This window comes from Salvelinus sp. IW2-2015, unplaced genomic scaffold (genome assembly GCF_002910315.2).
Source record: "Salvelinus sp. IW2-2015 unplaced genomic scaffold, ASM291031v2 Un_scaffold1286, whole genome shotgun sequence".
NCBI classification, from domain to species: domain Eukaryota; kingdom Metazoa; phylum Chordata; class Actinopteri; order Salmoniformes; family Salmonidae; genus Salvelinus; species Salvelinus sp. IW2-2015.
Genome location: NW_019942818.1, coordinates 248,443 through 262,632, shown reverse-complemented (window position 1 = coordinate 262,632; position 14,190 = coordinate 248,443). Strand labels below are relative to the sequence as shown.

General features: G+C 46.6%; 1 protein-coding gene across 1 annotated transcript in view; it reads left to right on the top strand.

Moving 5' to 3' along the window:
- The first annotated feature begins 2,696 nt into the window (after positions 1-2,696).
- Positions 2,697-14,190, top strand: part of LOC112070314 (scavenger receptor cysteine-rich domain-containing group B protein-like) — a 21,893-nt gene continuing 10,399 nt past the window's right edge. The window contains exons 1-8 of the mRNA XM_070438913.1: positions 2,697-2,736; positions 5,344-5,391; positions 6,633-6,935; positions 8,777-8,845; positions 11,140-11,454; positions 11,950-12,033; positions 12,998-13,075; positions 13,560-13,874. Coding sequence (XP_070295014.1) covers positions 2,697-2,736; positions 5,344-5,391; positions 6,633-6,935; positions 8,777-8,845; positions 11,140-11,454; positions 11,950-12,033; positions 12,998-13,075; positions 13,560-13,874 — 1,252 coding nt within the window. The remainder of the gene's footprint in view (positions 2,737-5,343; positions 5,392-6,632; positions 6,936-8,776; positions 8,846-11,139; positions 11,455-11,949; positions 12,034-12,997; positions 13,076-13,559; positions 13,875-14,190) is intronic.

The window sequence follows — 14,190 nt, the reverse complement described above, 5'->3', positions numbered from 1 at the left end:
AGGGAGTGGGGGGGGATCGGTGTTCAGGGTTAGAGGAGATCGGTTGTAGGAATGAGATCTACTGAGATTATGGAGTTGCTGGAGGTGAAGATGCAAGGGGAATGGTGAGGATGTGTATGTGACAATCGAGTGCGAACCATTTACCGGGTGCGGAGTAGGGTAGTGTAGGTTCTGGGGTCTAGACCGGGGGATAGGGTAGAGTGAGGAGAGAAGTGAGCTCGCATTAGGTGGTATTAGTGCTTAGGTCTAGGTATGGGAAGGTATTCGTGTGCCAGGGTGGGGATAGTAGACGTACTGGAGTGCCGACAGAAGACGGTGAGGATGAATACTTTCTAACGAGTAGGTAGATAAGCCTTGTGTATAGGAAGGGTGGGGGGTATGTTGAAAGAGAGAGTGTGTTGGATTTAGATAGAAGGCAGTGGCTAGTTAGATGAGAAATCTGGGCAGGCTGTGTATATGGGAGGGAGTGGAGGTGGGAAGAGTTGTGTGAGAAAGTAAGAGGCAATTCGGGGACCGTTTTAGAGGAGGGGAGATAATGGGATGTGAGGATGGTAGAGGTAATGAGAACCGAGCGGAGAAAGAAGGGGGGGGAGTGAGAGATGTGGTGATGTTGAATAGTATGGCTTAAGGCATTGTCTAGGCAGTTCGGTTGCGGTGGTGTGAGATTTGATGGACAGGTGGGGGTGAGGGTTTTAAGAAGGGGCGGCAGTAAGTATGGATACGAGTCTCGAGGGTGGAGGGGTGGAAGACGGGGATTGGGAGTTGCGAGGAGCTTTGGATAGTGGGACTATCGGGATCTGGTAGTTTCTCGATTGGAAGGGTGAGGGGGTCGGGACAGACGCTTTAGAGCCTTCGGTATTTGAAGTCATTTAGTGCGTAATTATGGATGATGGAAGGAGGGATAGTACTTAGGGTGAATAAGTATGAGTGATATAGTGGTGCTTTGTGTGGAACGGATAATCCTGTCGGTCTGGGAGGAGTGGATGAGAATGCGCAATGGTGTTGGGCATCGACTAACGGCGATAGTGATGGAGCGGCATTCGAGCATGGAGCTGCGGGAATTGGGAGGGAAGTTGTGATATGTAGGGATGCGAAGATATGCTTGATGGGGGAGGGTTTTGCGGTAGAAGTTGGTTAGGTAATAGGGTTTGTGTAGGTCTATTGGGGTCTGTAATAGGTTAGGGATTTTGGAGGGGGCGGATGAGTGCAGGATAGTAGATGGGGATAGTATGCTAATTGTCAGATAGCGAAAATATATGATTGGATAGCCAGAGGATGGGCTGACGGGAGTATGGGAGGGGAGTTTGAGATGTTGTTGCGGGGGGACGTATAGTGCTGCGACGGTTGTTGAGAAGGGAATCCGAGTGGGGGGTTAGGAGAGGGATGAATGTGAATGGGATGAGTACGTTGGTAAAGGGTGGTAAAGTATGAGGGTGATAGAGGAGGTGGAGGGTGAAGATGTAACGGGAAGGTGTTTGGATGGTCGGAGTAATGTTTGGTTGTAAGTGGGTATTGTGGGAGTGGCGATTGGGCGGGCGTGTACCGGGGTCCTAAGGAATGATGGAATGAGTGGTGTCGTATCTAGGGTAGGAGTTGTTGTGAGTGCTGGGTACTTGGACTGATATCGAGGATGAGGGAGTTTTGTAAGGGTTGGGGAGGGGGAGGGGGACAGAGTAGGAGAAATGATGCGTTGCAACGGTGTTAATGGAGGGAAAGTGTGGCGTGGAGATAGTAGGGTTTGGGATGGGGAAGAATGATGTAGAGGGGGAGCGCTGAGACCGCGGCGATGAGCAATTGGGAGAGAGTGGTGGGATCTTGAGAAAGTTGCAGTATGTTGTGGGTAATAGGAGCAAGTGTGCCATTGTTAGATTGAGGATTTATAGAATTCGATATGGGCAGGATGATAGGAATACTGGGGTGGGAGGGTGGGACATGGACTTTGTTTGTTGTGGAAAGGTTGTTTTGTGTTAGTGTATTGAGATGCGGTCCGAGATAGAGTGGTTAGGTGGATGATGGATGGGAATTTGGGAAGAGGATGATGGAGGATGGGGTAAATATGGTGGGGTGAGCAGGGAATAGGGCAAGTTCGGGCGAGAGTGAGTGATGGGGAAGTCGTGGTTAATGAGTGTGTTTTAGAGAGGCTGATTGGAGTTGGGAAGACGTTTTGGATGTGGCGGCTTAGGACGGTTGGTATGGTCGGGGTGAAGTTTGTGTGGTAGGGGTAGCAGTAAGCGGTATGGTTCATTTTCATATAGCTTGATGAGACAAGGTTGCTGAGGGTTGTGAGGCTTTAGATGAAATGGATAGGAGATGTGAGATAGATTGCCATATGCAGAAGGGCGCGAGTGCCGAAACTGGGTTAAGGTAGCATCGAGTTGCAAGGCTTATAGGACGAATTGATGGATTAGTAATTTCAGAGTTGAGCACTGGTGGTAGAGGTGACCAGATTGGAGGGGAGAGGCGATGATGCAATAGGTGTGATGGGTCATGGCGGATGGGACGAAGAAATGCTAGGTAAGTGCTAATGTGTTGGAAAGGATGGGGGGGCAGGATATGGCATGTAGAGTGGGGTGGCTGCTTATGGGCATGTAGACGGAGTTTTGGGCTGAAACAATTGGTAGTTGTGAGGGCGGGAAGCGAGGTGTAGGAAGGTGAAGTGATGTGGTATTAGGGGAGCGTGTGGGTCGCGGATTGGCATGTGTGAGCGGATGTGCGATGAAGTGGCCGTATACGAAGGTGGGGCGGGTGGTGGCATGGGGATGGTCGCGATTGCCTGATAATAGAGGGTAGAGGTTACATGACCCATTGTGGGGGGATTGGCTCTCGGTGAGTTAGTCAACTACAAGAGAGGAGGGTTTTTGAGATGTCGCGAAGATATGGGCGTAGTGTAAGATAGGCTTTAGGGGGGGATCGTATCCGGGAAGTCAGAGTACTGAAGTGAGCAGGAGTCAGACAGTGAGGGTAAGAGCTGGTGTATAAAGTAGGGCCGGCTTTAGTGTAAATTGTGATCTGGTGGCGGGATGAGCATATAGAGAAGAGAGATAATGGAGTCAAGGCGAGATGGGTAATGAAAGCGGAGTAGAGCGTACTTGGATCATGCGTGAAACGGATGTTGGTGTGGTTCGGCTGACAGAGGGGTGGTGGAGCGGGTCTAGGAATAAAGAAGCGGAGGTTGGGGTATGCATAGGGAAAATGAGTGTTGTGTGTGTTGCCGAGTGAAGATTGTGGGGGCGTGGCGGTCTAGCAGATGTGCGGCATTCAATTAAGGGCCCATGAATGGTCTTCTTGCAAGGGGGTTCGTTAGGGCGGAGGATGAATCGCGATACTAGTGTATACGTTTAGTATCCGGTATTAACCGGGATACTATGGAGTGGTAGTTGGCAGGATAATGTTTCGGGTGGTGGGTTTGTTTGTGGTTGGTAGGGGAGAATAGGAGTCCAGAGAGGGGAGAGGAGATGTAGGCGAAGTGACGATGGCTGGGACATAGATAGGGAGAAGGGCAGATACGTGGTGTGTTATAGAGGAATGGGCCTGTTCGATCTTTTCGAAGCTAATACGAAATTGTGGGAATGGCCGTGATGGGGTTTGGAGATGAGCTTAGTTATGAGGGGGCGTGAGGTCAGGAGACTTCGTAGTAAGTCAGCTATGGATAGTGCTGTGGAGGGGGTAGTGTACTGAGGGGGCGAAAGCCAGAGAAATATGTGCGTGAGGCAATTCGGGTTCCGTTGTGTTTTGATAGAAGGATAAGTAGGATGACGAGTGGAGGAAGAAGGAGTGTTCATAACACTGGTCAGAACGTGAAATACGTGGGAGGACAAGAGGAAGCAGTAGTTGTGAAGGGGTGTCAAATTGTGAGATGGCGGGCTTGGGTAGTGATAGTGGAGATGTAGCGTAAGACCGTAGATGTACTAAGAGATGGAGGGGAGTAAAAGTAAAGTACGTAGTGAGCAAGGCGAAAGGATGTGAGTGAGGATGGTCGGAGGGCCATTGTAGATGATTAGTGCACCGTCCAGGGGATGAGTGTTAATAAGCGACGCGGTGAAAAGTCCGGGGGTGAAGACGGAGTCAAGGTACGCGTTTTACGCAGGATAATGGAGTCTACATAGATTGTATGAGGGGGCCTGGGTGTTGCGTGCGGGCGGGGGATTAATCTTTTGGTCTTAAAGTGGTGGTTATGATAGGAAGGGGAGGTTAAGATAATGTGAGGGAGGTGAGGAGGGTCCGTGGTAATGAAATGAATGTGTGAATTGGTGAGGGGTGCAATGAGGGGGGGCTTAGGTATTTGAGGTGGGGGAGGACTTTTTAAGCGGATTGGTGGGTAAGGGAGAGTAAGAGCATATGAGGAGCGATATGTTGGCAGCTCAGCGATTGTATTCTATTTGGGCTAATAAGTGAAGATTATATAGAGCTGGAAGGAATGGGGAGGCGAAGAAGGGGGGTGTTGGGGGTAAGAGTTGCCCGGGTGGTGTGTTTGGGATCATTGTCATGCTGAAAGACCAAGCCATGTTTCATCTTCAATGCCCTTGCTGATGGTAGGCTTTGTTACTTTGGTCCCAGCTCTCTGCAGGTCATTCACTAAGTCCCCCCGTGTGGTTCTGGGATTTTTGCTCACCGTTCTTGTGATCATTTTGACCCCACGGGGTGAGATCTTGCGTGGAGCCCCAGATCGAGGGAGATTATCAGTGGTCTCCCACAGTTGATTTCTTCAAACCAAGCTGCTTACCTATTGCAGATTCATTCTTCCCAGCCTGGTGCAGGTCTACAATTTTGTTTCTGGTGTCCTTTGACAGCTCTTTGGTCTTGGCCATAGTSGAGTTTGGAGTGTGACTGTTTGAGGTTGTGGACAGGTGTCTTTTATACTGATAACAAGTTCAAACAGGTGCCATTAATACAGGTAACGAGTGGAGGACAGAGGAGCCTCTTAAAGAAGAAATTACAGGTCTGTGAGAGCCAGAATTCTTGCTTGTTTGTAGGTGACCAAATACTTATTTTCCACCATAATTTGCAAATAAATTCATTAAAAATCCTACAATGTGATTTTCTGGAGAAAGAAAATCTCATTTTGTCTGTCATAGTTGAAGTGTACCTATGATGACAATTACAGGCCTCTCTCATCTTTTTAAGTGGGAGAACTTGCACAATTGGTGGCTGACTAAATACTTTTTTGCCCCACTGTACATGGTCTAAACAAGCTTCCTGCTGCGTTGTCAAGCTGTGTCTCATATTACAGGAAATAGACATAGTAGAGACGGAGTACAGTACTATGGAGGGCCAAGGACCTCCTTTCAACAAATCATTTGACCAGTCTCTCTCTCTCTCCTCCCTCTCTGTCTTTTTTCCCAGCCAATGGGACCACGACGACAACCTCCATGAAGACAACGCATTCCCAAGGTAGGCAATGTGCTGCTGGGCTCCCGCCAACTCTCACCACATCCACCCCACCTTCTGTCGGTCTGAAACACACCCACGTTCAACAAATACATGTTCACATCCAACGTATGAATGACAAATTATCTAACTTGTAGAGAGCGAAAAAGAGAAAGAGAAAGAGAGAGAGAGAGAGAGAGAGAGAGAGAGAGAGAGAGAGAGAGAGAGAGAGAATGAGAGAGAGAGATCAGCACCCTGGGCACACTACAACAAGGTCACTTCCCTTTGCTCTCAATTTACCTGATCCACCTCAATTACTCTCTCTTGTTCTCCCCCTCTCTCTCTCTCTCTTCCCCCCTCTCTTTCTCTATATCTCCTCCCTCTCTCTCCCCCTCCCTCTACCCCCTCCCCACCCCTCTATATCTTCCCCCTCTCTCTCTCTCCCCCTATCTCTCTCTCCTCCCTCTCTATATATCTCCCCCCCTCTCTCTCTCCCCCCTATCTCTCTCTCCTCCCTCTCTATATACCCCTCTCCCCCCCTCTCTCTCTCCCCCCTTACTCATCTCTCTCCTCTCCCTCTCTATATATCATCCCCCCCTCTCTCTCTTCCCCCCCTATCTCTCTCTCCTCCTCTCTATATATCTCCCCCCCTCTCTCTCTCCCCTTATCTCTCTCTCTTCCCCCCTCTCTCTCTCTCTCACCATCCCACACTAGTCAGTGGAGTCATGTGGCTTTGCTTAGTCTTATTCTGTTTCTTAAATTGAACAGTGGAAAGGATTAGACGAGCTAGTCAAAAAAGGATTCTTGTCGCTATTAACTATCATTATATGAGAGTTCTATTACCAGACGGTAACACACACGAGTATAATGTCCAACAGACAGTGGGCCTGTTATGTGCTTGCCCCGACTTCCGTTTTGATCCATGCTGTGTGGCACATGTATTATACAGAAAGAAATCATACAGTTTCCAGCCAGTAAAATGATATGGATTGAATTGGTTTGGTGGAGGATTTTCTTCACTTACAGTGATAAAATAAGAAAACTAGATCTAGATACAGCCTCCCGACAGGATAATATGACGTCATCACACACTGGGTCACATTGATGACATCGGCATCAGAGTGAAAGGGAAGACAGTGGTGCTGATTGTTGATTCCTCTGACCATGTGGCATTTGTCTCTGTCTCTCCTCTGCAGTGGGTCTGATGATATCAAATTGTCTCTCCTCTGCAGTGTGTCTAGTGATGTATTGTCTCGTCTCTGCAGTGCGTCTGGTGAACGGGCGTGACCGGTGTGAGGGGCGTGTGGAAGTGTGGCACAACGGAACGTGGGGTACGGTGTGTGATGACGACTGGGACATGGTAGATGCCAATGTGGTGTGTCGGCAGCTGGCCTGTGGCCTGGCTGTGGCGGTGGGCAGCATCAAAGAGTACGGCCGGGGCTTGGGGCCCATCTTGCTGGACAACGTAGACTGTAAAGGAGGGGAGACAGACCTGGGACAGTGTGGCAGTCTGGGCTGGGGAATCCATAACTGTTACCACTACGAGGATGTATCGGTCACATGCAAAGGTAAGGCTCATTGAGGTATATTTATAATACTCCAGTCCAGGGGTATGTAACTCTTACACGCTGACCAGACTTCACGCTCGCGTGTGTCTGCGTACACCATCTCGCACATGTTGATTTTGTTCCCCCACACCAGAAGTGATCAGGACACGCAGGTTGAAATTTCAAAACTAACTCTGAACCAATTATATTAATCATTAATTGGGGACAGGTCGATAAGCAAACATTTATGGCAATTTAGCTAGCTAGCTTGCTGTTGCTAGCTAATTTGTCCTGGGATATAAACATTGGGTTGTTATTTTACCTGAAATGCACAAGGTCCTCTACTCCGACAAGTAATCCACAGATAAAATGGTAAACCGAATACGTTTCTAGTCATCTCTCCTCCTTCAGGCTTCTTTTTCTTCGGACTTTAACTTTAAGATGCATTACTACAACCAACTAGACTGGAGTGTGGACCTCAGTTCATCTTTCAATCACCCACAAGGGTATATGCTCCTAACAACCAATGAGGAGATTGTCACGATCGTCTTCTGTGGAAAGAGTGGACCAAGGCGCAGCGTGATACGAATACATCTTCCTTTTTATTGTGAGAAGATGAACACGAAACGAAACACTTTTACAAACTAACAAAAAAAACAACCGTGAAGCTACAAAACGAAAGTGCAGACACAAGCTACTAACGTTTAGACATAGACAATTACCCACAACCTGTCTAATGCCTATGGCTGCCTTAAATATGGCTCCCAATCAGAGACAACGATAGACAGCTGTCTCTGATTGAGAACCACTCAGGCAACCATAGACATACCTAGACATCTACACTGAACACAACCCCATAAACTCTACCAAAACCCCCTAGACACTACAAACACCCTCGACTAGACAAAAACACACAAACATCCCCCATGTCACACCCTGACCTAACTAAAATAATAAAGAAAACAAAGATAACTAAGGCCAGGGCGTGACAGAGATGGCACGTGGGTAACATGCTCCTAAAAACCAATGAGGAGATGGCACGTGGGTAACATGCTCCTAAAAACCAATGAGGAGATTGGAGAGCCAGGACTTGCAAAGCATCAAGCGTCACAAATAGAACCAAGTTCTATTATAGCGCCTGGCTACGCAGATGCGGACGAGTAGTGTGGGTGCAATGATTGAATAACATGTATGTGTAAAACCGCTAAAACCTGATAATTAATTGCACCCACCTGGTGTCCCAGGTCTGACTAGAGGACTAGAGGAGAACAATTAAAAAATGTTGAACTGGCTTCGAGGTCCAGAGATGTGTAACGATTGTTCTCCTCCTCGTCTGAGGATGCACACTTGAGAAATTACAAAACAATAAACGACGTAGACCGACCTGAACATGAGAACTTACAGAACACGAAGAACGCACAAACAGGAACAGACTAGACAAACTAAACAGTCCCGTGTGGTACATACACTGACACTGAAGACAATCACCCACAAACAAACGGTGTGAACAGCCTACCTTAATATGGTTCTCAATCAGAGGAAACGTCAAACACCTGTCCCTGATTGAGAACCATATAAGGCTAAATAACAATGAACCTAAACATAGAAACAAATAACATAGACTGCCCACCCAGCTCACGTCCTGACCAACTAAACAAAGCTAAACAAAAGGAAAATAACGTCAGGAACTTGACAAGATGAGTCTCTAGTGTATTACTCTTCTAATTATGTTTTGTATAGGAAGGGTCCTTACAATTTCTAAAGATTTCATGTGATGTCAATGCGTGACAAAGACACATCCCTGGTTGACTCACTAATAAAATAATGTATTATTTTACTAACTCTGTCTCATCTCTCCTTAGTTCCAACAGTGGTGGAGTCACGGCGCCTCGGTGAGGCCACCACTTCATCTAGGAGAAACTCAGGTTTAAGTAAGTGATCCAGTTCATTTCTTTCTCTCTAATTTCAGTCAAATGATGTACATAAAATAAGTTGAAGAAGGGTTTGTTTAATTCACTGTATAAACTGCTTTAAGGGAAAAGGTGAAGTCCGTTTGCCTTCAGTCACAACCAGGTTTGTAGAACTGTAGAAGTTCATGGAAGACAACACGCTCACAAGGGCCCGATAAATCTAGCCCGGAATCCAAACTAAATAGTCTTTTCCCACTTATTGGTCTTTTGACCAATCAGATCAGCACTTTAGACAATAATTGAGCAACATATCAGAATTTGGCTGCCTGTGTAAATGCTACCATAGTGAAATGGAGCGATATTCAATTAAGGATTTTAAGCCCCCATTATTTAAATGTAACCTTTATTTATCGAGGTAATGTCATTGAGATAAAATCTGTTTTCAATAGAGACCTGGAACGAAACTAAGACAGCAGCATGGGAGAACAATGTTACAGACAAATCTCAGACACAACAACTCACAGACATATCAATCAATCAAGTTTATTTATACAGCCCTTTTTTACATCAGCCGATGTCACAAAGTGCTATACAGAAATCCAGCCTAAAACCCCAAACAGCAAGCAATGCAGGTGTAGAAGCACGGTGGCTAGGAAAAACTCCCTAGGAAGGCAGGAACCTAGGAAGAAACCAAGAGAGGAACCAGGCTATGAGGGGTGGCCAGTCCTCTTCTGGCTGTGCCGGGTGGAGATTATAACAGAACATGGCCAAGATGTTCAAATGTTCATAAATGACCAGCAGGGTCAAATAATAATAATCACAGTGGTTGTAGAGGGTGCAACAGGTCAGCACCTCAGGAGTAAATGTCAGTTGGCTTTTCATAGCTGATCATTCAGAGTTAGAGACAGCAGGTGCGGTAGAGAGAGAGAGTCGAAAACAGCAGGTCCGGGACAAGGCAGCATGTCCAGCGAACAGGCCATGGCTTCACAGCCGCAGGCAGAACAGGCGAAACCGGAGCAGCAGCACAACCAGGTGGACAGGGGACACAAGGAGTCATCAGGACAGGTAGTCCTGAGCCATGGTCCTAGGGCCTGATTACCAACAATGACGAGACAGCCTACAGGGAGGGGGTGAGGGCACTGGGAGACGGGTGCCAGGAAAATAACCTCTCACTCAACGTTAACAAAACAAAGGAGCTGATCGTGGACTTCAGGAAACAGCAGAGGGAGCACGCCCCGATATCAACGGGACTGCAGGGGAGAAGGTGGAAAGCTTCAAGTTCCTCGGCGTACACATCAATGACGATCTGAAATGGTCCACCCACACAGATAGTGTGGTGAGGAAGGCGCAACAGCGCCTCTTCAACCTCAGGAGGCCCCTAAAACCCTCACAAACTTTTACAGATGCACAATTGAGAGCATCCTGTCGGGCTGTATCACTGCCTGGTACGGCAACTATACCGCCCACAACCGCAGGGCTCTCCAGAGGGTGGTGCGGTCTGCACAACGCATCACCTGGGGCAAACTACCAGCACGCCAGGACACCTACACCACCCGATGTCACAGGAAGGCCAAAAAGATCATCAAGGACATCAACCACCCAAGCCACTGCCTGTTCCCACCGTTACCATCCAGAAGGCGAGGTCAGTACAGGTGCATCAAAGCTGGGACTGAGAGACTGAAAAACAGCTTATATCTCAAGGCCATCAGACTGTTAAACAGCCATCACTAGCCGACCTTCACCCGGTTACTCAACCCTGTACCTTAGAGGCTACTGTCCTAAATACATAGACTTGGAATCACTGGTCACTTTAATAATGGAACACTAGTCACTTTAATAATGTTTACGTACTGCTTTACTCATCTCATATGTATATACTGTATTCTATTCTACTGTATTTTAGTCATTGCCACTCCAACATTGTTCGTCCTAATATTTATAAATTTCTTAATTCCATTATTTTACTTTTAGATGTGTGTATTGTTGTGAGTTGTTAGATACTACTGCACTGTTGGAGTTAGGAACACAAGCATTTTGCTACACCCGCAATAGCATCTGCTAAATATGTGTATGTGACAATTCAAATTTGATTTGATTTTTGAAAATCACTGAGCTCTTCAGTACGGGCCATTCTACTGCCACTGTTTGTCTATGGAGATCGCATGGCTGTGTACTCGACTGTATACACCTGTCAAGCAACGGGTGTGGCTGAAATAGCCGAATCCACTCATTTGAAGGGGTGTCCACATACTTTTGCATATATACAGTAGTTTACATGGAATGCTGATGATTCCCGCCCTCCCCGTATATTTTAGGAGATGGTAGGATCCGGTTAGTTGGTGGACTGGACTACTGCCAGGGACGAGTGGAGATCTTCAACCAGGGCAGCTGGGGGACGGTGTGTGATGACGACTGGGGTAGGAGAGACGCAGGGGTGGTGTGTCAGCAGATTGGCTGTGGCCACGCCGTTTCTTCCACCACCAACGCCTACTTTGGTTACGGCACAGGACTGATTCTACTGGACAACGTCAACTGTATTGGCTACGAGAAGCAGCTGAGTAAATGCTACAGCCTGGGATGGGGGATACACAACTGTGGACATCATGAGGACGCTGGGGTTATCTGTTCAGGTGAGAAGCTGTTTCTGTCTCTCTCTGTTTCTCTCTCTCCCTGTATCTCTCTCAGTCTCTCTCTGTTTCTCTCTCTCTCTGTCTTTCTCTCTCTCCCTGTATCTCTCTCAGTCTCTCTCTGTTTCTCTCTCTCTCTGTTTCTCTCTCTCCCTGTATCTCTCTCAGTCTCTCTCTGTTTCTCTCTCTCTCTCCCTGTATCTCTCTCAGCCTTTCTCTGTTTCTCTCTCTCTCTGTTTTTCTCTCTCTCCCTGTATCTCTCTCAGTCTCTCTCTGTCTCTCTCTCTTTAAATTCAATTCAACAACAAAAAATGTCTCCCTCACCCTATATCTCTCTCTGTCTGTCTGTCTTTCTCTCTCTGTCTGTCTGTCTTTCTCTCTCTCCCTGTATCTCTCTCTCTCTCTCTCTCTCTCTCTCTCTCTCTCTCTCTCTGTAATTCATGTTGCCAATATATTTAATACTATGTCTGCTATTCATGTTTTGTTCTCTCTGTGTAGGTTCAGGCTCCACCACAGTTCCTCCCAAGAACACTGCCACAATGCCCATGGCAAGGGGATTCTTCCAGACTGCCAGCATTGCAGGCAATTATTTAGCTTTAGTATTATAATGTAATAATAGTGTGGTCCCCATCAGACCACACTGCTCCACCTGCACCTCTATCCTATGACCAGTAGAGGGTGCTGTTTCATCTCTAAGTTTCTCTAAATCTGAGACAGCGGTGCCACTCAATACATGGTGGTGATGGAGCAAGTAAATGAAGTCACCCCCATAGAGATCCTATTAAATTACTAGAGGGGCTACATAATTTCCTAAACCCTCAAAGTTCCAGAACATGGTGAAAACGGCAGCCATTTTGGTCAGTCTAATTGGACTGAATGCAGTAGAGGCAGGAAGTGATGCATTTCCCGATTTGACTAATGCAGGAAAATAAAAGTAAGACGTGATGGGTATCAGAAATTGTGTAACAGAATTATAGTCAACCTAAAATATTGTCATGTTATAAACACAGCTTATATGGGTTTTATGCCAATTTTCTGTAAAATAACCTTTAAAATATATGTAAAAAGACCATCATAAAAATAAAAAATAAATTTCCAAGCTGTGACTGATATTATATGATACAATATCAGTATTTGCATTTACAACTTGTGTAAGCTGTGGATTGACTGTATTGTTTGAATTGAATGTTGGGATATGGGTAGTTCATTTGATCCATTTATAGAATCATTCCTCTAAAACTGTCTGGCTAGCTAGCTAACAAACACACAGTGCAGACACATTCTTCAAATGTAATTGTTTTACACAATATTTTATCACAGCCCTGGCAAACCAAGGTTGACCCATTCCCTGACCAAAATGGCTGACCTGTTATACTATCATAAGAAGGTTAATGTCCATTCTGGTATTCTAAATTCCTAATTCGACCCCACCCCCTCTCTCCTCACAGAGGATGGGACACCCTCGGCTGTCCACTGTAGGCATCAGCTTGCTCGTGTAGACCGACTCGTCAATTCTGATTCTAATGCATTGCTCGTCTTATTCTAGTGACCGACCGAACAGATCCAGTCAAGACCACTACTACAACTACTGTGACAACGACAACGGTTGCTACGACAACCAAAGGTGGTGGTGACGCTGCACCCCCCCCCCCCATGTGACAAATGAAAGGGAATTATCTCTAGCTAATGTACTCTAAACAGATATATCTGTTTTTATAATACTGGCTTATTATTTAAGCAATAAGGCACGAGGGGGTGTTGTATATGGCCAACAAATATACCACGGCTAAGGGCTGTTCTTACGCACGACGGATCGCGGAGTGCCTGGACACACCCCTTAGCCGTAGTATATTGGCCATACACCACAAACCCCCGAGGTGCCTTGTTGCTATTAGAAACTGGTTATCAACGTAATTCGAGCTGTAAAAATACACGTGTTGTCATACCAGTGCTATACGGTCTGATATACCACGGCTGTCAGCCAATCAGCATTCAGAGCTCTAACCCATTTCTAGATTAAAGCCATTGTGCAACAAGGAAGCATAGTAACACCTTTTACCTGATAAATCTCTCCGTGAAGAATGTGCCTCTCTGTGTGTCTCCTCCAGAGCGTCCCATCATCCGCGTGGTGAACGGTAATAGCAGCTGCCAGGGTCGCGTGGAGGTGTTCCACAGAGACCTCTGGGGCACGGTGTGTGACGACGACTGGGGGCTGCCTGACGCCCAGGTGGTGTGTAGGCAGCTGGGATGTGGTCCCGTCATCGCCGCCAAGATCCTGGCCTTCTTCGGCTACGGCTCGGGTCCCATCTTGCTGGACAACGTGGACTGTACGGGCAGTGAAATAAAACTGGAGTATTGTTTCAACCTGGGCTGGGGACAGCACAACTGTGGACACCATGAAGACGCTGGTGTTATCTGTGCACGTAAGACTGACTGGGACTATGGCAATATAACTTCTTTGTCCGATGTGAATCAGATATTTATCTTTTGATCAGCTGCAGGCAGGACTGAGTAGTAGTAGTAGTAGTACTAGTAGTAGTACTAGTAGTAGTACTAGTAGACTGAGTAATGTTGTAGTAGTAGTAGTAGTAGTAGTAGTAATAGTAGTAGTAGTACTAGCAGTAGTAGTAGTAGTAATAGTAGTAGTAGTAGTAATAGTAGTAGCAGTAGTAATAGTAGTAGTAGTAATAGTAGTAGTAGTAGTAGTAGTAGTAGTAGTAGTAGTAGTAGTAGTAGTAG